General features: G+C 41.3%; 2 protein-coding genes across 3 annotated transcripts in view; one reads left to right on the top strand and one right to left on the bottom strand.

Annotated features, from left to right (window-relative positions):
* The window catches only part of LOC126278019 (39S ribosomal protein L14, mitochondrial), a 29,516-nt gene extending 4,389 nt beyond the window's left edge, over window positions 1–25,127 (bottom strand). The window contains exons 1-2 of one of the 2 annotated variants that reach the window (XM_049977736.1): window positions 24,918–25,127; window positions 24,446–24,649 (exon numbers count right to left, since the gene is read on the bottom strand). In XM_049977736.1, coding sequence (XP_049833693.1) covers window positions 24,446–24,629 — 184 coding nt within the window. In that variant the 5' untranslated portion in view covers window positions 24,630–24,649; window positions 24,918–25,127. The remainder of the gene's footprint in view (window positions 1–24,445; window positions 24,650–24,917) is intronic. The other variant, XM_049977734.1, reaches the window with a different exon arrangement.
* On the top strand, window positions 20,424–23,128 carry LOC126278018 (piggyBac transposable element-derived protein 1-like). The gene is made up of 2 exons (XM_049977733.1): window positions 20,424–20,564; window positions 20,661–23,128. Exon 2 carries the CDS (start codon window positions 20,789–20,791, stop codon window positions 21,704–21,706), a length of 918 nt encoding a protein of 305 aa, XP_049833690.1. The 5' UTR covers window positions 20,424–20,564; window positions 20,661–20,788; the 3' UTR covers window positions 21,707–23,128.
* Window positions 25,128–26,099: the final 972 nt, after the last annotated feature.

Here is a 26,099-nt window from a genome sequence, read left to right as displayed (position 1 = left end):
CTTCATTGGATCGTATGCTGTGAATGTTCACTGGAAATGACTGCCTTCGAAGCCTCACTGCTACATGCTGCAAAGGCTGGAAGATCCTGTTCCATGAGATCTACAGAGGTGTAAGAAGTCTCTCTGGGTCAGTCTGCGGATTTCAGGGCAGAAAAACGGTTGGCAGGGCCGCACTGGCAAAATGGAGGTTGGTCAGGTGCAGGTCCTACATGGCGACATCGTGGAAGAGGCTCTCCGAGTTGGCGAAGGAGAAACCAGTTTGCCTTTTGCAGATGAAGACTCAAAATGTTTGCTGGTTGGAGAGACATAAAAAGTTTTCACAGGAGTATTCCTTCTGTTCTTTCTGGCCTACCATTTGTGTTGCATGTGATTTCACCACAGGAGGCTCACATCTGGTGGTTGGAGGAGGAAGAAATGGGGATGCTACCATGACACTGGGTGATTTGACAACTGCAGTGTTGAATTTGAGGTTGCAAGTCCACTTAGCCATGTCCTCCATGGAGCAAGGCGTAGTGATAACGGTACTCTAAGTGCCGGATGGTCAAAATGCAATGTTTTCGACTAACGAATAATTTGAGAGGAACAGGTTAAGGCACTTTTTCCTTCTCCTGGATGCTTTGATCACTGAGATGCATGGGGCATTCTCAGACTGAGGCTGTATGGTCACCATTGCAACTGATACAGCCGTGGAGAAGGAAATGGACAATCGCACCCTTGAGCATCCCTACTACAAGCAACACATTTGGCCATGTTTCGACAGAACATTCAAGTGTAGTTGTAAAGTTGACATTGTTAACAGAGCATCAGATTTGGAATGTATGGTCAGACTGTGATGACTTAATAGACTGCTTTAATATCTGATGGAAGCATGATGAAGAGAGTGCGTGTAGGCACTAAGGTTGCAGCAATCTTTTTCATCATCCAAGACTGAAATGACACCCTGATCACAAAGGGAAGTTTGTATCAAGCAGCCTAGTGTAAATAATAACACCTGAAGAATTCAGCGTTCAATGGGCCTAAACACAAACAGGATAGCCAAGGAGGAGCAAAGCTGCAAGTAATTGTTGGGCCTGAACGTCACTATTTGTCTCCAAAAGCAAATTGCAATCACGTAAACAAGGGCAGTATTTTACATGGCTGCAACTGCATCAACATCTTTCTTAATAATAATTGGATTAACTCTAGCAAAAGACTGATCTCCTTCAGTATGTGATACCATGAGCAACCAGAGTGCAGCTGGGAGATTCTTGGAATCTTTGGCTTCTTTATCTTTGTTTAGTAGACATTGTCTGAGATGGTGACTCTCCCCCCCCCCCCCCTCCCCCTTTTTTAAGTCATCAGTCTTCTGACTGGTTTGATGCAGCCCACCACGAACTCCTCCTGTGCCAACCTGTTCATCTCAGAGTAGTACTTGCAACCTACATCCTCAATTCTTTGTTGGATGCATTCCAATCTCTGTCTTCCTCTACAGTTTTTGCCCTCTACAGCTCCCTCTAGTACCATGGAAGCCATCCCCTGATGTCGTAACAGATGTCCTACCATCCTGTCCCTTCTACTTGTCAGTATTTTCCACATATTCCTTTCCTCTCCAGTTCTGTACAGAACCCTCATTCCTTACCTTATCAATCCACCTAATTCTCAACATTTGTCTATAGCACTACATCTCAAATGCTTGGTTCTCTTCTGTTCCAGTTTCCCCACAGTCCACATTTCACTATCATACAACATTGTGCTCCAAACGTATTTTCTCAGAAATTTCTTCCTCAAATTAAGACATATGTTGGATACTAGTAGTTTTGTCTTGGTCAAGAATGCCCTTTTTGCGTGTGCTAGTCTGCTTTTGATGTCCTCTTTTCTCCATCCATCAGTGGTTATTTTGCTGTCTACATAGTGGAATTCCTTACCTACATCTACTTTGTGACCATCAATCGGATGTTAAGTTTCTCACTGTTCTCATTACTTTCGTGTTTCTTCAGTTTACTCTCAATCCATCTTCTGTACTAATTAGGCTGTTCATTCCATTCAGGAGATCACATAATTCTTCTTCCCTTTCACTGAGACCTTTTCACAATGAATTTTAATTCCACTCTTGAACCTTTCTTGTATTTCCATCCTTGCTTCTTCGATGTACAGATTGAACAGTAGGGGCAAATGACTACATCCCTGTCTCAAACCCTTTCTAATCCAAGCACTTCATTCTTGGTCATCCACTTTATTATTCCCTCTTGTACATCTTGTAAATTGCTCATCTCTCCCTATAGCTTTCCCCTACTTTTCTCAGAATTTCGAACATTTTGAACCATTTCATACTGTTGAACGCTTTTTCCAGCTCGGCAAATTCTATGAATGTGCCTTGATTTTTATTTAGTCTTGCTTCCATTATTAACTGCAACATCACGGTTGCCTCTCTCGTACCTTTACCTTTCCTAAAGCCAAACTGAGCATCATCTAGCATATCCTCTGTATATTATTCTTGTAAGCAGCTTGGATGCATGAGCTATTAAGCTGATTGTGTAACAGTTCTCACACTTGTCAGCTCTTGCAGTCTTTGGAGTTGTGTGGACGATATTTTTCCGAAAATCAGATGGTATGTCGCCAGACTCGTACATTCTACACACTAACGTGAACAGCTGAACAGTCATTTTGCTGCCACTTACTCCAATGATTTTAGAAATTCTGATGGAATGTTATCTATCCCTTCTGCCTTACTTGGTCTTAAGTCCTCCAAAGCTCTCTTGAATTCTGACTCCAATACTGTATCCCCTATCTCTTCTAAATTCACTCCCGATTTGTCGTCTTATCACTTTAGACAAATCTCCCCCCTCACAGAGGCCTTCAATATACGCTCTCTCCTCTGCATTTAATAGCGGAATTCCCACTGTGCTTTTAATGTTACCATCACCAAAGGTTGTTTTTAATTTCCTGTATGCTGTGTCACTCCTCCAGAAAATAATATCTTTCCAATTTATTCGCATTTTTCATGCAGCCACTTCGTGTTACCTTCTCCACACTTCCTATTTATTTCATTCCTCAGTGACTTGTATTTCTGTACTCCTGAATTTCCATGAACATTTTTGTTCTTTCTTCTTTCATTGATGAACTGAAGTATTTCTTCTGTTATCCATGGTTTCTTTGCAGTTACCTTCTTTGTACCTACATTTTTCTTTACAACTTCTGTGATTGCCCTTTTAGAGCTGTACATTCCTCTTCAACTATACTGCCTACCGAGCTATTCCTTACTGTTGTATCTATATCTTAGAGAACTTGATGTCTGTATCTGCTCCTGGGTACGCCTTACAATCCAGTATCTGATTTCGGAATCTGTCTGACCATGATGTAATCTAACTGAAATCTTCTTATATCACCTGTCCTATTTGAAGTGTACCTCCTTCTCTTGTGATTCTTGAACAGAGTATTCACTATTACTAGATGAAATTTATTACAGAACTCAATCACTTGTTCTCTTCTCTCATTCCAAGTACCAAGACCATATTCTCCTAAAATCTTATCTTCTACTCCTTCCCCTACAACTGCATTCCAGTCCCCCATGACAATTACATTTTATCTTACTTTATTTACTGTATTGCCCTTTCAATGTACTCATATACTTTCTCTGTCTCTTCAGCTTGCAAAGTTGGCATGTATACCTGAACTGTTCACAGTTAACAGATTCTCTGCCCTGCCTTCCTATTCATAATGAATCCTACTCCCATTATAGGTTTTTCTGCTGCTGTTCATATTACCCTGTACTCATCTGACCAGAAATCCTTGTCATCTTTCCCCTTTCACTTCACTGACCCCTACTGTATCTAAATTGAGCCTTTGCATTTCCCTTTTCAGATTTTATAGGTTCCCTAACCCATTCAAGCTTCTGACATCCTGCACCCCCAACTCATAGAACTTTATCCTTTCATTGGTTATTTGATCTTTTTCTCATGGTCACCTTGCCCTTGGCAGCCTCCTCTCAGATATCCAAATTGGGGACTAACCTGGAACCTTTTGCCAATGGAGAGATAATCATGACAGGCCACATGTCCTGTGAATACACTTTGTGTCTTTAATGCAGTAGTTTTCATTGCCTTCTGCATCCCCATGCCTTTATCATTGCTGATTCTTCTGCCTTTAGGGACAGTTTTCCACCCAAGGACATGAGAGTGCCCTGAACCTCTGTCCAACTCCTCCGCCTTCTTTGACAGGGCCACTGGCAGAATGGAAGTGACTTCTTATGCTGTAAGTCTTCATCCACCAATGCTGATTATTAATCAAAATTTAAGCAGTGGCGGGTTTCGAACCTGGGACCAATAACATTTTGATTACAAATCAAGGACACTATTCCTAGACCTGATTGGCTCATTGTGAGAAAGCCCCTATGATTGCCAGCATCTCCGATGGCATGCTCCTTCCATCTTTCTGCCGAGCCCCCCACCCCCTCCCTCAGAGAATAGCTCACTCGTCTCAGATCACATTTCCTGAGCTTCTGACAGAGAGACCAACTGACAATTTGCAAAGGTCACAGCTCACGCAGTCACCACCTCCCTGGGCTTGGCCTGTACCAGGGGGTGCCTGTCGACCCGGAGATGGGAATTATGCATTACCCAGTCACCTGTGACGCGCTAGACCCCTGGTTGGCATTCAGGAGTGCACAGGGAGGAAGAAGAAACAAAGAGGAACATCAAATGCCGACGAGAAGGAAGGATGGAAACAAACAAAAAAAGAAAAGAAACAGTGGAAGGACTGTTCAGATGTCACGCTACTGGAACTTCAGAACACATTCCCAAAAATATCCCAGACATGTTCCCCAAGAGCAGGAAAAAAGAATAGCAGGAGGATAGACATGCAGCATGGAAAGGGAAAAGGTGCTGCAATGGCTGGGGTCCCGTGGTAGCTAAGCATACTCACCGAAGAGTGGTGAGCCCACTGGAGGGAGTTCCCACCTGCGAAATTCAGAAAAGCTGGTGTTGGTGGGAAGGATCCTGATGGCACAGGTTGTGAAGCAATCATTGAAATGAAGAATGTCATGTTGGGCAGCCTGCTCAGCAGCTGGATGTTCCATCTGTTACTTGATCATTGTGTGTCAGCGGCCATTCATGCAGACAGACAGCTTTTTGGTTGTCATGCCTACATAGAATGCAGCACAGTGGTTGTACCTCAGCTTGCAGATCACGACTCGTTTCACATGTAGTCCTGCCTTTGGATGGAATAGGCAATGTGAGTAACTGCACGGGAATAGGTGGTGGTGGGAGGATGTATGGGGCAGGTCTTGCATCTAGGTCTATTACAGGGATATGAGCCATGAGGTGAGAGGTTGGGAGCAGTGGTTGTGTACAGATGGACAAGGCTACTGTGTAGGTTTGGTCGGTGGCAAAATACCTCTGTAGGAGGTGTGGGAAGGACATTCCTCATTTCAGGGCACGGTGAGAGATAATCAAAACCCTGGGGGAGAATATGATTCAGTAGCTCCAGTCTGGTGAATGCTCCTCTGTGGCCAGAAGGTGGGACTTTGGAACAAGGTGGGACTTTGGAACAAGGTGGGTGACCGAAAAGATAAGACATGGGAGATCTGTTTTTGTACAAGGCTGTGAGGGTGATTACACTGTGTGAAGGCCTCAGTGACATCCTTGGTATATTTCGAGGGGGACTGCTCATCATTGTGGATTCAACCTCCCTGGGCATCTCGGCTGTATGGAAGGTACTTCTTGGTACACAGGATGTTTCCATGAAAGTGTGCAAATATGTAACAGGACATAGACATGGGAACAGGAGTTTGAAGAAGTCAGCTTCAGGAAATATTGAAGTAAACTTGTCTACTATTTTGTCTACCACTACTGTTTTCCAGCTCATTTACAACTAACATGCATACAAATTTACCACATACTGTGCTGTTTATTTACATACACATTCTTTATTTCCTGCAAGGAAACGAGTATGAGCCTGATTACTAGGAAGTCACGACACAAGTTTTGTTTACTTTACTTGTCCATAAGGTGGCTCTGTTGTACTGTATTAACATTGTCCCATGACAGAACTTCCTATGAATCAACGACAGACCCATCAATTACTCAGTGCTATTCAGAGACACACAGTATAATATGATGAAGCAGTACCGGTACCGTTTCGCAGAACTCACTGGCATGCACCTTGTGTTTGGGGAAGTACACTGCAATGTTCTCACTGCTGAGAGGCTGTACACGGTACAATTTCCTAACAGGCATCACCCATCACAATGAGTGTTTATTTCTCTCAATCGACTACTGTAGGAGACTGGTTCATTGGAAAGAAGAAACAAGGGACCCGTCAACATGAGGAACATTTGCACATCCGATTTTGAAGAGGTGGTGCTGGATCATGTTGCAGTGGATCCACAACAAGTACTCTTTGTGTTGCACAAGAAGTGAGCTCTGCTCATACTAGTGTGTGGTGAGACTCCAAGATCCACAACGAGTCGATGCAACACTTGTAACTGACTTTGTGCCAAGGGTCACACTGTGTCAGTAGTTGCTCCAAATTGTGCTGTTTCCTGATGAGGCTTCACTTGATCATGATAGTATTTTGAACAGCAGGAACAGCCATGTGTGGGATGAGGAAAATTCTCACGCTATTGTAGAGTCACACCATCAAATACTTTTTGCTGTGAGTATCTAGGCTGAGACTGTAGGCGACACTCTCATTGGGCCGTATCTTCTACCTGGCCATTTGAATGGTCACCTGTACTTCTGTTTTGTGCACGAGTACTACCAGAGTTGGACAACATAACCTTGGCTGTTTGTGAGAGGATGTGGATATAACATGACGGTGCACCACCTCACATGAGTGTGGGTGTCCGCAACCACCTCAATGCTGTAATTCCTAGCCACTGGATTGGAAGGGGTGGTCCTACTCCATGGCCTGTGAGGTCGTCTGACCTGAATCCCCTTTATTATTTCGTATTGGGATACCTAAAGTCATCTGTGTATGAAACCCTACTGGATACAGAGATGGAATTAACTGCCAGAATTGCAGCTGCCTGTGATGCGATTCGAAACACACCAGGTATATTTGTCAGGGCCCGTCAGAATCTTGTACAACGATGACACACTTGCATTGAAGTTGATGGCCGTCAGTTTCAGCACAATTTATAAGACACAGTACAAATGCTACATTCATTGTGTCAATGATAGTATTCACATTTAACTGTAACTCATGTAGATAAAGTACACAGCAATGCCATTTTATTCCTTTTATCTGCTTAAGCTGGCTTCTCCGACACCAGGCTCCCTGTCTCAAATTGTTCAGTGGAGCCTCCTCTATGCCTTGTTAAATTTTTGCAGCCTCTTACAGAAACAACCTGTAGAATGGGTGGCAGCTGTCAAAATGGAGGTATTGGTGGTGATTGGTAGGTTTGATATGGATGGAGGTACTGATGTAGTCATCTTTGAGGTGGTTTGAGGTTGAGGTCAACATCAAGGAAGGTAGCTTGTTGGGTTGAGAAAGATGAGGTGAAATAAATCGGGGAGAATGTGTTGAGCTTCTGGAGGAATGTAGCTAGGGGGCATTCAGCCTTAGACCAGATCATGAAGTTGTCATCAATGAATCTGAATCAGATGAGGGGTTTGGGATTCTGAGTGGTTAGAAAGGATTACTGTAAATGGCCCATGAATAAGTCGGCATAGAATGGTGCCATGCAGGTGCAAATAGCCATAACCTGAATTTTTTTGTAGGTGATGACTTCAAAGGAGAAGTAATTGTGGGTGAGGATATAGTTGGTCATGGTGACTAGGGAGGAGGTTGTAAGTTTGAAATCTGTTGGGCATTGAGAAAGGTTGTGTTCAATAGTGGTGAGGCCATTAGGGATGAGCAGTGCATCATGTGGTAAAGGAACAGGAACTGTGGACAGTCAGTGAAGGAAATGGTTGGTATTTTTTATGTAGGAGGGTAGGTTCTGGGTAATAGGTTGAAGGTGTTGGTCTACAAGAGGAGATATTCTCTCAGTGGGGGCACAGTAACAGGCCACAATGGGGCATCCTGGTTGGGTTTTTGGAATTTAGGAAGCATGTAGAAGGCAGGAATGTGGGAAGTGGTAGTGATGAGGAGAGAGATGGATTCCAGGGAGAGGTCTTGGGATGGGCCTAAAGATCTGAGGAGAGACTGGAGATCCTGCTGGGTTTCTGGAATGGGGTCACTGTGGCAGGGTTTGTAGATGGATGAATCTGACACATGGCGAAGTCCTTTTGCCAGGTAATCCCTGCAGTTCAAACAACTGTGGTGGAGCCTTTGTCACCAAGTAGCATTATAAGGCTGGGATCAGTTTTTAGGTTGTGGATTGCATGTCTCTCTGTGGATGTAAGGTTAGCTTGCATGTTGAGGGATTTGGGAAATGATAGTGAAACAAGGTTCTAGCTTAAGAAACTTTGACAGTTAATTGGGGGGAGGGAGGGGGTCTTGAAGGTAGTGAAGGTGGATAACATTTGGATGAAGAAGTGAACTGAGTGAGGCAGGTTCGACATAGGTCTTTGGCTGGTAGGGTTTACTGGCAGAGCACAGCCCCAAATGACCATACCACCAAATTACCCATCTATGGCTGCAACTCCTTCTTCCACAATGACCTCCATCTGTTCTGATTCCACCAGTCCTGAACCCTCACTAATACAGTTTTGCAAAACCGTGTCAATCAGGCCCAAATCACCTGCAGTACCTCCTCTCCATCTGTAAAATGCAAGCTAACCATACACCCACAGAAAGAACCACAATCCACCATCTAAAAACTGATCCTGACCTCATAATTTTACCTGCTGACAAAGGCTCCACCACTGTTGTTTTCAATTGCAAGGATTATCTGGCAGAAGGACTCCACTACTTGTATATATTCATCCACCTACAAATTATGCCAGAAACCCAGCAGGATCTCCAGTCTCTCCTTAAATCCTTAGGCACATTCCAGAACTCCCTGGAGTGCATTTCTCTCTTCATCCTAACCTCTCCCCACACTCTTACCTTCTACATGATTCCTAAAGTCCAAAAACCAACCAACCTGTATATTTCATTGTGGCCAGTTACTGTGCCCCCCCCCCCCCCCCAAAAAAAATAATAAATAAAAATTTAGAGAATCTCTACTCTCGTAGACCAACACCTTCAGCCTATTACCTGCAACCTACCCTCTTACATAAAAGATACCAACCATTTTCTCCACCAGCTCTCCACTGTTCCTGTTCCTGTAATACATAGTGTCCTGCTTGTCACTATTGATGTGAACTCCCTTCACACTGACATCCCTAATGCCCATGGCCTTGCCACTACTGAACACTACCTTTCCCAACATCAACAGATTCCCAACCTACAACATCCTTCCTAGTCACCATGACCAACTATATCTTCACCCACAACTACTTCTCCTTTGAAGGCATCACTTACAAACAAATCTGGGTTAAGGCTATGGGCATCCTTATGGCACCTTCCTTTACCAACCTATTTGTGGGCCATCAACAGGAATCCTTTCTAACCACAAAAGATTCCAAACTCCTCACCTGATTCAGATTCACTTATGACATCCTTTGTGATTTGGCTCAAGGGTGAGAACACCCTATCCACATTCCTCCAGAACCTCAAGACCTTCTCCCCCATTCGCTTCACCAGCTCCTTCTCAATCCAACTGTGTTGTGGTGGCTTCATTTCCCAGTTTTCTTCCCCATTCATTTTCTGGTGCCCAGCTATGTGGCATGAGTTACCATTAGCTTTCTATGTGTTATTGCTGGCAGAATGTCTAAAACATGTTGGTGCATGTGAAGTTGGGAAGCCTGGGTATGTGGTAAGAGGGAAACAGACAATGGTCAGCACTTCGGGTGCATGGGCCACTGGCTTTATTTGAGCAGGAACTGATTAATTATGAGTGTACTGTTAGTGGCTGCAATTAAGTTTTCACCATGCCTTTAAGTGTGCTTCTAGATGCTGGCATTCTGCATGAGCTGAAATTATAGAATAACAACCTCTTGATGTATCAATGGTTGGTATCGCTCGTGCTGTGATATACTCATGTCTGTGACACTCGCTTTATGCATCTAAAAAAATTTTTACCCGTTGTAATTGTTGTTATCCACAACTGCTCTGTTTGAGTTTGATCCATTAAATGTTTAGTGGCTGCTTGCCATTATCGGTGCTACTTTAAGTTTTACCTTACTGTTATTTGCTTATGCCACAAGCTTGCTGACACTTTAAATCTGGTGGCCTTCAAATCAGTGTTATTTTCCTGTGAGCCATCAGCTCACTTGTTTTTGTCCTAGTGTTTAATGAAATTGGGTATTTAATGCTGTGAAATTGCTCATAAGCTCGGGGGTAAATCTGGTTTACTAAGTGGTTGTTTTTCATGCCTTGGATTAATTATTTAATCTTAACATAATTAAGGAAATTTATTGAACTAATGTATGGTGTTCAAACTGTGTTTTAGATTGTTCTGGGATCTAAATACCATGGAAGAGAGCCTTACTTGTAAATGCTAGCAATTAAGTACCACCTCCTAGAGGTAACTTCTGTTTCTCACAGAAATTTCAGTTTGGCAAAAAGAAGGCTCTGGCTGTGTAGCCTGAGTGACTTACTGACTGTTTTTCGATTTGAAGTAACTTTCTGAGATTAATGATTTCACCCTATTCAATTAAATTGTTTTGCAGGAGATGTTTATTGTGCTATCATTTTCCTGTTTATGTTATTAAGCGGTGTTTGCTCTGTGCAATTTTGAGTAAAGTTACTCTTTGCCACTAACTTATTAAAGAGTGGACGAATTACATTTTCTTAACCTGTAACTTAGCTCATGTTTTGTCGGAGTGGTGTTTGTTAACATCTTAGTTTTACGGGTTGCAGGTCTACTGTTTGGGGTGGCGCTTACCTTGGGGGGGGGGGGGGGGGGGGGGGGGAGGAGGCGTTGCTGTTATGCAGTGCCATGGTTTTTTTGCCTGTCCGACATTATCCTAGTGGAGATTTTCAAGCAGAATATTTCTTAAGTTTGTTTAGCCTACGCTGTTATTTACAAGCTCTTATCTTAATATTTTTTGCATGTATTTTATATCTCTCCTGAAATGGGTAGTATTATCCGATTTATGATTAACATTCAGATTTTCTACATCAGATTATTTCAGCCTGTACTTACTGTGCTCAGATTTGGGAATTTTGAGCTTACTTTCTGTAGTGGTGTTTTTCCTATTTACTTTGCCATCTCTTCCACTCCCTGCATGTAAAAGAAAATCTTGCTGGATTGTGACTGTTGGCACTTAACTTTCATGGTTGGTCTGAAAATTGAATGTTTGGACTTGTGATCTGCTAATTGGCAATCACAGTTCAAGTTGTTCCTTTCAAAGGCTAGTCTAATTTCAGTATTAATCAATTTAAATTTATTTAAGATCCTTTTAAGAGTCATATGTGGTGATTTGTCCTTAAAGTTTTGGGAGACTAATTTCTTTTAATTATTCCAAGGCTAGATTGCTTTAAATTACGAAATGTCTTACCTTATTATCTTGCAATTTTGTATTTGTTATCAACTTCTTGCTTGTGGTGGGGCCATCGATCAGTAGCTCAAACCGAAAAAAAAGGGTCCTGTTGCTCATTCTTTGGTATGGTTAATATTGTATTCAGTTTGTTAGTGTGATTTGGTCTGTAAATAAATGTGAACTGTCAAAGGAAAAATTATACGATTATCTGGGTCCACCCTTCAGTATGTCCTTTTCCTTTCCCACCTTATGTAAAGGGATTTCAACCACAAGCCACCTTCCTCGATGTTGACCTCCATGTCAAAAATAGTTACATCAGTACCTTCATCCATATCAAACCTACCCACTACCAGCAATACCACCACTTCAACAACTGTCCACACAGATTAGCCATCCGTGACTGTCGCATCCGTATGATGACCAGTCCCTCTTAAAACATACCAAGGACTTCACTGAGGCTTTCACAGACCATAATAATCCTTCCAAACTCGTACAAGAACAGATCTCTTGTGCTATATCTTTCCAGTCACCCGCCACATCCCAAATTCCTACTATCTGGCCATAGAACAGCACTCCTCTCATGACCCAGCACCACCCAGGTTTGGAGCACTGAATTACATTCACCACCAGGATTTTGACTATCTCTCACTGTGCCCTGAAATGAGGAATGTCCTAACCACTATTCTCCTCCCCCCCCCCCCCCCCCCCACACAGTGGTATTCCACTGCTCACCAAACCTACACAATATCCTTGTCCATCCATACACAACCCTTGCTCCCAACCACTTGCCTCATGGCTCATATCTCTGGAACAGACCTACCTGCAAGATGTGTCCCATACATCCTCCCACCATCACCTACTCAAGTCATAAGCATTCCCTAACCCATCAAACACAGGGCTACCTGTGAAAACAGTCATATGATCTACAACCTGAGCTGCAGCCACTGTACTGCATTCTATGTGGGCATGACAACCAACAAGCTGTCTGTTCGGATGAATGGCCACTGACAAACTGTGGCCAAGAAACAGTTGGACCACCAAATCACCAAGCATGCTGTCCAACACAATGTTTCCAGAAAGAGATTTTCACTCTGCAGCGGAGTGTGTGCTGATATGAAACTTCCTGGCACATTAAAACTGTGTGCTGACCGAGACTCAAACTTAGGACCTTTGCCTTTCGTAGGCAAGTGCTCTACCAACTGAGCTACCCAAGCACGACTCACACCCCGTCCTCAAAGCTTTACTTCTGCCAGTACCTCGTCTCCTACCTTCCAAACTTTATATAAGCTCTCCTGCGAACCTTGCAGAACTAAGCCATGTCTCCGCAGTATCCTTTCTTTCAGAAGTGCTAGTTCTGTAAGGTTCACAGGAGAGTTTCTGTAAAGATTGGCAGGTAGGAGACAAGGTACCGGCAGAAGTAAAGTTGTGAGGACGAGGCGTGAGTCGTGCTTCAGTAGCTCAGTTAGTAGAGCAGTTGCCCACGAAAGACAAAGGTCCCAAGTTCGAGTCTCGGTCCAGCACACAGTTTTAATCTGCCAGGAAGTTTCATATCAGCGCACACTCCACTGCAGAGTGAAAATCTCATTCTGGAAACATCCCCCAGGCTGTGGCTAAGCCATGTCTCTGCAGTATCCTTTCTTTCAGGAGTGCTAGTTCTGCAAGGTTCGCAGGAGAGCTTCTGTAAAGTTTGGAAGGTAGGAGACGAGGTACTAGCAGAAGTAAAGTTGTGAGGACGGGGCATGAGTCGTGCTTGGGTAGCTCAGTTGGTAGAGTACTTGCCCACAAAAGGCAAAGATCCCGAGCCTATATTCCTGTAACCCTCCTGGCCTCAACCTTCATTAGTTATTGTCTTTTACCCACCAAATCATCTTTCCTGTTCCCATTCCAGCACTACACAGCCCTCTATTACATCAATGCAACTACACTCTTTTTACTGCTCTCCTATTTCCACTGCCCTCCCCCCTCCATCCCACTATGCTCCCATAAGCAGCACTTTACCGACCCCACCCGTACCTACTATACCTCTTCCTCTCCGCCCCAGGCTACTCCTTATTCTCACTACCCAGTTTGCTTCTCTCATTGCTGGCCTTGGTCATGTGTGTGTATGTTGTATAATTCTGATGAAGGGCTGTTTGATCAGAAGCTTTGTTTGGCAGTTTTTTCGTTGAGCCTATATGCGAGTCTGCATCTCCACTATATGGTGAGTAGGAACTATTCTTTCCATGTATTGTCACAGACATGCAACAGGTTGTTACCAAAAAATATCCTACTTTGAAGTCAAAAAATATCCTACTTTGAAGTCAAACTGATTGGGTTCCTATTACATCTAATGAAATTCAAGCATATTTTGTTTTATGATTTCTTATGGGCCCCATGTAGGGTTGCTTGTCCCCCATCAGGTGCCTCCCCAAGTGGTGAATAGGGGAACATTCTCCGGATATGGAATGTACCACGGAAATAAAATACCTGAGGCAGACCAAAACCAGCATGTATGAGGGCCAATGGCTTGGAAGAAAGGCAGAGGTGCCCCCAACCAACAAATGCTGCCTTGCAATCAACAGATGAATCTACAAAGGCTGAGGAAGCTCCCCTAAAAATGGAGCCAGCTACCCGACAAGCTGTAAGGGGCAACCCCTCAAATGGTTGGGTAGAAGATTAGCAATCTTCAATCTTCCCCTGTAAAAATCAATTGTTGCAAATGATAACAGAGGACAAGCCAGATAGATCTTATGATGACAACCCCAGCAAACAAAAAAAGGATAAGAGGTATGTGTAGGTACATGGAATGTGCAAAGCCTATACCAAGCTGGAGCCTTACGTCAGCTGCTGATGCAAGTAAACAACTACGGTATGAAAATATTGGTCTCCAGCAAATTAATTGGAAGAGAGGTGACATAAGGGACTCAGGTAATTTCACGATCTTCTTTAGTGATGGGAGAACGATTGCCTTTGGAACAGGTTTTGTGGTCGCTAAAGAGCTGAAACATGCTGTGATGTGTTTCAAACCAATCAATGAACGGATGTCCATGTTAAGACTAATGGAAAAATTGTTCAACTTAACAATTATAAATGTACAGGCACCCACAGAGGAGGCAGATGAACAATAGAAAGATGAGTTTTATAGCAAGGTAGAGCAGTTGTTGATCAGACTCCCAAACATGATAAGATCTTAACAGGAGATGTAAATGTAAAAATTGGAAAAGAAATAGCCTCTATGAAATATCAAATGGGAACGGAATTAGGGTTGTAGATTTTGCTCAAGTAACATGACTGTCAACAGTAGATCTCTTCAACACAAAAAGATACAGAAAGAAACATGGATGTCACCAGATGGACAAACTAGAATCAGATATATGAGCCAACATGGAACTGACTGCAATTCAGACCAGCATCTAGTGAGAATTAAATACAGGCAAAGGATCTCACTATTGAGCAAACAAAAAGGCCATAAACAAAAGAATTTTGACATTAAAATAATGAAGTTAGAAGAAATATGGAGAGCATATCAGACAAAAATGAAGAGGGATAAAGGATGATACCGACACATCAAATGAACATACAGAAATAATGTGGAAACGATATAAGACTGCAATCCTTGAGGCAGCTAGAGAGGTTTTGGGACAGGTATGGGCTCAAAGGAAGCCAGATTGGCTTCATGAAGAATGTATGAGAAGAACTGACGAGTGTAACTTAGTATGAATGAAATTATTTCAGAGAAGAACTACAACAAATCTGAATAAATATAAGGAGATGCACATCATAGCTAAGAGGGTTTGCAGGCAGAAGAGCACTAGAAAAGAAAAAAAAAGAAAGAAATTAAAAAGCTTGGAGAAGAGAAGCAATTATGTGAAATGTAGCAAAAGATTAAAAAAGGAAAGGCTGGGTTTCAAGCCAGAACAAATATATGTACGAGTAAAGAAGGGGAAGAATACTTCCAAGAGTTACTGAACACAGAAGTAATAATATTATGAGAAGGAAAGAGTTGCTACTCACCATATAGCAGAGATGCTTAGTCACAGATAGTCACAACAAAAAGACTCTCATCAAAGCTTTCGACCACTGGTCTTCATCAAAACACACACACACACACATTCACGCAAACACAACTCTCTCACACACAACACTGCCTATCTGCGACTCAGCATCTCTGCTATATGGTGAGTAGCAACTTCCCTTGTCATAATATTGTGACATTCCCTCCTGGATTTTCTACTGTTTGAATGCAGAAGTAGAAGTATTACAACAAGATGATCTAGTGAAAATAACTTATTGTGGACCAGAGGTCTTAACACCAGAACCCACACGGGAAGAAGTGATACAAGCCATTAAGACCTTAAAAAACAATAACAAAACTGGAGAAGATCAGATCCAGGTGGAAGTTCTCAAATATGGTGGGGGAAACACTGTGGAAAGCAATACATAAAGTAATACAAAGCATCTGGCAAGAGGACAGCATGCCAATGGAGTGGAAAACAGCAAGTATGTGCCCCACACATAAAAAAGGAGATAAATTAAACTGCCAGAACTATCGAGGGATCTCCCTGCTAAATACTACATATAAAGTGTTTTCCAAGATCCTAAGTAGGAGGCTTACTCCCTACGTGGAAGACAGAATTGGAAACTATCAGAGTGGCTTTAGAAGAAATAGGCCAACAATTGACCAAATATTCATATTATGCATCTTATGCAAAAAATGTTTTGAACATCAAATAAACATAAACCAGCTTTAAATTGATTTTAAACAAGCCTATGATAGCATCTCAAGAGTGGCGTTGTGGAATGTAATGAAAGAGGCTGGAATACCCAAGAAGCTCGTTAAACTTACTATGATGACCCTCAATGAAACTAACTGTAAAATAAAAATCTTCAGAGAGGTTGAAGTGAAGAAGGGACTGAGACAGGATAACTATAACCTCTCACTGCTGATCAACCTCAACCTGGAAAAAGTAATAAGTGAGATAGAGCTACATAGAGGAGGAACCATTTTTAATAGTTCACTGCAGTACCTAGCCTACACAGACGATGTGGCATTGCTCGCATGAAACACTGCTGCCCTGGCCGATGCCCATCTACAACTGAAGAGAGGTACAGGAGAACAAGGCCTGGAAGTTGGTTTCGAAAAGACCAAATATATGGCAAGGACCAACCAGCGAAACCCACCAAATTTCAGGATAGACGACAAGAGGTTTGAAAGGGTGAGAGACTTCAAGTACCTCAGATCGACTATCAAAGAGACAAATGACATCAGCAGCAACGTGAAGACTAGAGTAGCAGTAGGCAACAAATGCTACTTTGCCACATTAACCATTCTTAGGAGCTCGCTTCTATCATGAAAATCTAATATCCTCATTTACAAAGCAATTATAAGAGCTGGTGTTATGTATGGTGCCAAGACATGGACCATGACTGCAAATTAGGAAAAGATCCTTAGCATCTGGGAGAGAGAGGTTCTGCATAAAACATATGGCCCAATACACAATCAAGAAGGCTCATATGAATGCAGAATTAGAACAACTTTTTGAAGAACCTGACATTGTCACTACCATTAAAATAAGAAGACTGCAGAGGACAGGACACGTGGTCAGAACGGACAAAGACAGAACACACAAAGATTTTTGATGGCAAGGCTGAAGGCAGACAACAGAAGGAATGTCCCAGAAAGAGATGGGTGGACAGAATTGAAGAAGATATGAAAAAGCTGAGTGTCAGAGGATGCAGACAGGAAGCCATGGACTGGATAGAATGGAAGGATATTGTGATGCAGGCCAAGGCCCTTCAAGGGCTGTAGAGTCGAGAAGTAAATAAGTAAGTACTTTTATGGGCACAGTTGAAGCAGCCAACACTTCAGTCATATTAGTCTGTAAAGAAACGAATTCATACTCCATTCTTTTCTGACATCATGCCTTACAGGAAATTCTTACATATTTCTGGCTCCTTCATAATGCAAATAATGAAAATGCTGACCATGCAAACTATATGAACAAGTTACACCAGTTACTGACCATCTAAAACAAAATTTCCAAAGAGTTTATAATGTTGAGGAAGATATTGCAACTGATTAAAGCTTAATGAAATTAGGAGTAGACTTTGCTACATCCAATTCAGTCCCACAAAAAGGGCATGTTTTGGAATAAAGTTCTCCAAAATTTGTGAGTCAAATAGTGGTTATCGATCAGGATTTGATATGTACACATGAAAAATTCCTAAACCAAGCAACAAAGAAATCCCGATTAGTGAAGCTGTTGCCATGGACCTCATGCAACAGTATTTGGACAATGGTCATACAGTATATGTTGACAACTGGTACACTACCTCGCCATTGCTTGTAAGGCTCACTGAAATGAGCACAAATGCCATAGGGACAGATAGATCCCCAGAGCTAAATATGCCATACAAGTTTCAAAAATCTACACCAAAAAATGTGACACTCTAGTGTTATTTTCACCCAAGCTTATGGCTCTGCAGTGGAAGGATAAAAAAGAACCAAATATTCTATTTACTATTCATTCAGGTGTCACTTATGACAGCAAGAGAAGAAACTGTAATGAAAACCAAAACCTCAGTCCAGAAACTCCAAGAAATTGCACAATACAACAATTCATTGAATGTAGTTGTCAGACAGGACCAGCAGTTGTCATCTTTCCCTTTTATGAGAAGATGTGCCAAAGGATGTAAGAAAATTTTCTTTTACCTGATCAGTTGTGGTATTTTCAATTCATATGTCGTCCTAAACAATGTACAGGGCAAAAAATCTAATTTCAGTCAGTTTACAATTCAGCTGGCTGAGGACACAATAGAGCAGACATCACTCTACCAGACTACCCTAGATATGAAACTTCCTGGCAGATTAAAACTGTGTGCCAGACCGAGACTCGAACTCGGGACCTTTGCCTTTTGCGGGCAAGTGCTCTACCATCTGAGCTACCCAAGCACGGCTCACGCCCCGTCCTCACAGCTTCACTTCTGCCAGTACCTCCCCAGGCTGTGGCTAAGCAATGTCTCCACAATATCCTTTCTTTCAGGAGTGCTAGTTCGCAGGAGAGCTTCTACGAAGTTTGGAAGGTAGGAGACGAAGTATGGGCAGAAGTAAAGTTGTGAGGACAGGGCATGAGTCGTGCTTGGGTAGCTCAGTTGGTAGAGTACTTGCCTGTGAAAGGAAAAGGTCCTAAGTTTGAGTCTTGGCCTGGCCTGGCACACAGTTTTAACCTGCCAGGAAGTTTCATATCAGCACGTACACGCACACACACACACGCACACGCACACACACACAGACACACACACCGCTGCAGAGTGAAAATCTCCTTCTACCCTAGACGTGGATGGACCTAATCTGGAATTTCCCCAGTTAGACTGCAGGCAGTAAATTGGACACATGTTGTTGGGTTTATCTGCCTCCCCCAATCTCATCAAGAAAACAACCTCCAGAAATTGTGTTGTGTGCAAAGCAAGGAAGAAGAAAAGTGACACATGATACGAGTGTGAGAAACGTCTAGTGGCACTGCATGTGCCTGAATGTTTTCGGGTATACAGACACCAACAAAAACTTATGAAACAGTATTATCTTCACTGTTCATCACTTCAATAAATTTAAAGATACGCTATACAAAGAATGCCTATCAAAAAATTAATTTTGAGAAAAGTGTGCAAGACAAAATATTCTGAGTTTCATAAATTTAAATGGTAATGTAGGGTTGACTATAGGGAAAAATATTAGTAAGTTAATGGGTTAAGTGACTCATATCCTAATCTAATTCCCTCAGCATCACCAATTTAATCTGAGTGCATTGCATTGTCTTTGTTTTGCTTTACTGGTGTTCGTCTTATAATTTTCTTTCAAGACACTGTCCATTCTGTTCAAATGCTCATCCAAGTCCTTTGCTCACACTGACAGAATTACAATGTCATCGACAGACCTTAAAGTTTTGGTTTCTTCCATCTAAACTTTAGCGCCTACTTCAATTTTCTCTTTGGTTTCCTTTACTGCTTGCTCAATGTACAGACTGAATAACATCAGAGTCTAGACAACCCTGTCTCACCCCCTTATCAGTCACTGCTTTCCCATTTGAACACTAACCCTCACATAATGTTACATTACATTACATGGTTCTGTTCTGCACAACAGATAAATACCATACGTATTTACGTCATGGCCTAAACCAATACTACGCAATAGCAGAAGCTTTTCATTTTATATCTTCCCCAGACACACCAGATTTTCGCCAAACTTAGTGCTACGTTCCACATGTCAGTTCAGCCTGACATGTTTAAATGAAAAATGGACTGAAAACTGACTTATATCACTGTGCACACTCACACTCTCTCTCTCTCTATACAGCCCTAATACTTACACAAAGTAGTACGATTATGGTTATCATAACTTTCACATGCTCTAGGACTTACACCAAGTGATTTTGAGTCTTGTCAAAAATGTTCTGCACATAACTTGTCCTCCATTAAATTTCTGATGACATTATAATGTAATAATTTTTTTCTGGTATAATGTAGTGCCAGTGCATAAGCTATCCGATTAATTAATAATAGCCATCTGCGCCAGTTTAACCCTCTATTGATGATCACAACAAATTTGTAATGCTTAGAATACATTGCCGTATGTGCTTAACAAGAAGCATTTTCATGCAGTTACCAAGCACAGCAGATGTGTGACGCTTCAGACAACAGATGTCGGAACTGGCCCTGCGCTGTGAAGTTTCGTCAACTATTTGAACAGTTGTCTCTAATGAGTTCCGCAAGTGTGGCCATGTGTGTTTCAGCTGTTGTTACTTAGTATCACTGATCTTGAAGACTGCAAGTTATCAACTTTACATAAATATTGTATGATGTGTGTAATATTGATGTACTTCTGCATGAAAAACGGTTATTGTAGACATGGCTCATACAATTTGTAAGCATTACAAATTTGACAACTTATGCATATGCAGCAAAACTGTTGTTTGTTTAGATCGTGAAAGCTGCAGCATGTTATGGAAAGAACAGGCTTGCTGTTGCTCATGTAGTCAGTGGAGAGGGTGATGACAGTTGCCTGAGTGATTCATTCAGTAAGACAGACAAGCAAGTCAACAAATAGCGAAGCAACAACCAGCAGTTCTGAAGACGGTAAGGTCTCAGGGCTGTACTGCGACATTATGTAGTACTGTTTTTGCTTTATTGATTTTAAAAAGACACTAAAAGTATATGTTTTGACACTTTCAGAAGCAAGTAGTGAAGATGATACTAGTGTTCCTGATGTAGACAATACTTCAGATGCTTCAGTGTCACATGGAGCCACTAGGCGAAAACCAGTTTGGAGACATATTAGTAATGGCAACAATGCTCGTGACATGCCACACTGGCAAGGTTCAATCCCTGAGTCTACTTCAATTCAGGAACTTGTTGAGTATTTCAAACACTTCTTCGACATTCAACTTCTCAAACATATTACTGAACAGACAAACCTGTACTGTGTTCAGAAGAATCTAGCTAAACCTTTCCAGCTGACTGTCAGTGAACTTTATCAATATATAGGGACAGCATTCTATATGGCGCTTGTTAGTGTACCATGTACTCAATTATGTTGGTCTCCTTCATTTAGTGTTCCTTGCTTGTCAGGTGTTATGAGTCGAGAGAGGTGGGAAGATATAAAGTCCAATCTCCATTTCAATGACACCACCAAAGTGCCTGATGTAGGTGCAAACAAAGACACACTTTTCAAGCTTAGGCCACTAATAAACAGTTTGCTCAAAAAATTTAACAACCTACCCATTGATAGGATGCTATGTGTTGATGAGCAGATGGTGCCATTCAAGGGAATGTCTAGTTTCATACAGTACATGCCAAATAAACCTCACAAATGTGGTTATAAATTATATATAGTGTGTGTTTGGAAAGGAATTGTGTACATTTCTGAAGTGTATTGTGGGAAACATTACCCTTTGCCAGAATGCAAAGATTTAGGGGCTAATGCCAATGTCATTTTATACCTTTGCAAGGTCATTCCCCGACAACAGAACCACTTGTTGTACTTTGACAATTGGTTTACAACAATACCACTCCTTTTAAAGCTTGCTCACATGAAGATCTTTTGGTTGTGGACTGTCAGAGCCAACAGGTTTCCTAGCCGTGTGGTGGCAACTGACAAAGATTTGGGGAAAAAAAGGAAAGGTGAGCTGTTGATGACGGTCTGCGAGGCACTCAACATTGTGGTCATCAGCACCTGTACTAGGTCTGAATCTTTCCAGTCCATTCTCGGAATTTTCTGAATGATGATGACAACACAAACACCCAGTCCCCGAGCAGAGAAAATCCTCTACCTGGCCGGAGATCAAACCCGGGACCCCGTGATCCAGAGGCGATGCATATGATGAATGGGAGGCAGATATTGACGGTCAACGTGTATGTGTGCCAGATGGTTTGATAAAAGATCTGTAGTACCTGCATCTACATTTTCTGCTGCACAACCACCAAGTAAGGTGAAATGATGGGGTAGGATGGCCAAAGCAAAAATTGAAGTTGATTGTCCACCAATTATTTACATCTACAACAGGTTTATGGGAGCAGTGCATCTATTAGATTCACTCATTGCACTATACAGAATCAACATCAGATCAAAGAAGTATTATATGCAACTGTTTTTTCACTTCCTTGACTTGGTGGTAGTAAATGCATGTCCATTGTACAGAAGGGACAGTGACTTCATTGGGATCTCCAAAAATAAACAGAGGCCACTTTGTCGGTTCAAAGCTGACATGGCCGAGGTCCTATGCAGAATGAACACAGACATAAAGAAGAAAGTGGGACATACACCTAAACCAATTCCTCAACTGTTTGTTTGCCAGGGCAATGTTGGTCATTGGCCACTTGTGTTGGAGAAGAGAGGCAGATGCAAAATGCCAAACTGCAAAGGTAGTCCATCAAGTGTTTGCCAGAAGAATATAATGCTCATTTGTGCATTGAAGGAGAAAAAAACAGGAAGGAACTGTTTTCTGGGCTTTGATAAGAAATAATAACTATACAAGTCAAGTGTTTCAGCTTCTTAAGTACTTTCATACGAGTAAATACTCATTAGCCAATATATAATTCACCTGTATCTTTAGATGCCCAATGTAATATGTATGTAATCATTCTAATATGACAGTGTGGTTTCAGTTGCCTCGGACTGCAGTCATGTGTGTGAGATGCATTTGTGTGAGTGTATTTGCGTATTTGTGACAATTGTTGACGAAGGCCATTGGACAAAAGTTTTAATTGTGAAAGTATTTTTGTTGTGCCTATCTGCCACTCAGCATCCCCGCTATATGCTGAGTAGCAACTTTCCTTCTCATAATATTGTCACAATCCATCCTAGATTTTCCATTGTTTGATTCTAATTTTTTGTGTTTATTGATTCATAATTCTGTCCATGGAGAGTTAATATGGAACAATGAAAAACTCAAAAGTTATTTATTGGGATAATGAACATTCAAAACCATGTATGCAGTTAACAAGTGATTCAGTTTGATGTAGAATAAATCAAAAGTTAAATTTTAGAAAAGTTATGTCAAATATTCATACGAAGAATATGTATTAAGAAATTGACCAATAACAGTACTTCAAGAAGATAATGAATATAGTGCTAATAAAACAATGTATGTAACATGAACAAATAAGACAGGTTAACAGATATTTAAAAGAAAATACAAACTTCGTAAATATAAAGAACAACATGTGATTATAAATACTTAATTGTAAATTAATATATTCTACTAACTAAATAATTATTCTTATAAAATAAATTGTGAGGGTTACAGTAAAAATTGTGCAAGAATCAGGTTGTTCTTAAAGTCAAAGTTCATGGGCATTGTATTGTCACAGATGGTGCAGAGCTGCAGGTACATTTATACAGTTGTTCACTGACAGAAGATTTAATTTGAAGAGGGAAAGCATTCTTGTGCTTCTGTACTGCTCTTATTTTGTGCTTCTGTACTGCACTTATTTCTGCACAATAGCAAAGTTCTTTAGTTCAGAGTTTAGGTCAAGATTTCTCCTCATATTGTGCCTCTGATATGAGATGTTTGATTTGTGCACAGAATGATTCTTATAACAGAACTCATAATTACCTAAACAGGTTTCTATATGAACATACACAGTGAACCTTGCACATCACTAATTATCCTGCTTTGAGAGTTGAAAATTTGTTATCTTTGGATGGTTGCCACAGAATACAACAGCGTAAGCGGAGACAGGCGAAGTATGCCATTTTAACAGCATCAGTATCACAAATGTAAGTAATTATATCGACAACATAAGGGGCTGAATTGGTTTTTTTTTTTTGTTTTTTTAAGGTGAAAAATATGATCAATCTGTTCACCCAGGAAATTATGATGCCACATGAATTAATTCTTGACTACCACACTTAATGTTAACCTGCCATGAAAATTTTTTGTTCACACGTAAATGAATGAACTGTGGTTTCTCTTTCCCACTTATTGTGTGTCCATTTGAATCAAGACACTTTAGAACTTCAGGAAAGGCAGTAGTTGCAATTTCCTCTGGATTATTGTGACCACTTTGTTATGCATAAGTTGTGTCATCCACAAAAAGTGCAAAATGCATCGCAAAGCTGGTACACAATGGAAGGTGCTTAATAAAGATGAACAAAAGAGGACAAAGTTCTGTGGGGATCCATAGTCGCCATTGCCCTACAGAGACGATGCACATGTTCTATCTGTGATATCCAACTGTTTTTGACACTGAGGTAGGACTTAACCCTCATCCTTGCTGACCCACTCAACCAATAGAACTCTGCCTTCCTTAAAAAGAATCTGACAGCTTACACAGTTGAAGCTTTCGACAGATCATAAAAGATTCCAATAGAACACATTCTTCTGTTAATGGAGTTATGATTCGGTTTGTAAATGAGATACAACTGGTTTTTCTCAGACTAGTAAGACAGCATTTAAGAGCAGTAACAATACAGTAAAAATATAAACATTACAGTATAGGATATACTTTATACATACCAATAGTGCCTACACCTTTCTTGTTGTAAACATGAATACACCTTGGTGGTTTCCCTTCAGCCATGGCCAGTTTCCCGATCTGACTATTATCCACAACTCTCATCCTTGTAAGCTTGATTATTTGATGGGGTCGCGCTGAAGTATGAATCTGACATACCTGCTTGGCTACGTTGAGTGCCTGCATTATGTTCACCTTGCAAGCAACTGGAAGAATTAATAATGTACCTATTTCACTATCAGTGTTGTACGAACCATGAAAATATTTTCTGTATATTTAGAACATATATAACATAGTCAATGTCAGTTTATAAGCCTAAGAAATTTACACTGTGGGAGAAAACTGTAATGGTTTTTACAAGCAAAGTGCGCCCACTGCCATTTCCTTTTCTAATTGTGATGTTTCTATCGCATATACCATGACAACTGTACCAAATAAACATAAAGCAATGTGTAAACTACAGTTCTTTGTTACCTACAAGAACCAGATGTAAGTCCTAAGTCCTAGTGATAGATTATTCAGCTCTTGCTTCCTTGCCACTTCATGTACCTATTCTCCAGCACATGTTAAGCTACCTGATCTGTAATCTATTTGTAATCTATTATAACACAACCGCTTCTTTCAAAACAATAAACACACACACAACCCTATCCCAAAGATAACGATAAAGACGTGTCATTCGCCTCACGAAGCTTTGGTTCATCGTGTACAAGCATTTCGGGACAGAGCGGCTGCGCCTCCTGATTGGCTGCCGTTAATAACCGATATACATGTTTCTGCTCACAGAGTAACATAACTGTCTTTGACACTTCGCCTTAATTTTGTTTTCCACTGTGCCAGCAGCGCGCCAAGCGGCCAGTAAGTAAAGCCGTTGAGTTCGGTGCGTTCGTGAAAGCGAAAGCGAATATTATTAGTTTAGTTTGGTTTGTCCAATGTTTTTTACAAACGGGAGCATTTGCAGGCAATAAATTGCAGCAACAACAAAGCGAAGACACCTCGTGTGTCCTTTTGTGGGTTTCCTAAGGACCCTGAGAAGTATGTATCATCACGTTACTAAACTGTATCCTCAGGATTCCCTTGCAGACTACATGTGTAGTAATGATTAATGTTTCGTTGTAGGAGCAGAAAAAGGGATATTGAATAACACACGAGAAGATCTTATGAAAAGCGACCCTGGTAAGTTTATAATAATGAGTTCCAAGAAAAACAGTTTATGACTGCAGACAATAATCAGTTCCTATGGAATGCAGTAACCCACACTGTCTCACATCCCAAATAAGACACCTCAACTGACGGTGAAAGGTAAACTGCCTCCAAGGTTCGGCAATCCGTCTAAAGTTGTAAAAGAGTCCTATGGCATGGAAGCAGCTAGTTCACTTCTCTATATATCAGTGGCAGATTGATCTGAATCGTAAACACAGACGTGTTTCATTGAGGAGGTGGTTAGAGTAAATGCTGTTATTCGTGTTTTGTATAAGCATGTAAAGTGTCAGGATGTGCAGATCTGTACATTTCGTGCAAAACTATTATGGGACAAGGAAAATGCCTATCATTTTGAGTACAGGCAGCAACAAAAACTGTATCAGAAAGATCAAGTGAAGAAGGACAAACAAATTTTGTAGACTGTACGATCCTAATATTTAAAAACAGATGCCC

The sequence above is a fragment of the Schistocerca gregaria genome, chromosome 6 (genome assembly GCF_023897955.1).
Source record: "Schistocerca gregaria isolate iqSchGreg1 chromosome 6, iqSchGreg1.2, whole genome shotgun sequence".
NCBI lineage: Eukaryota > Metazoa > Arthropoda > Insecta > Orthoptera > Acrididae > Schistocerca > Schistocerca gregaria.
This window is presented reverse-complemented; position numbering and strand designations above follow the sequence as displayed.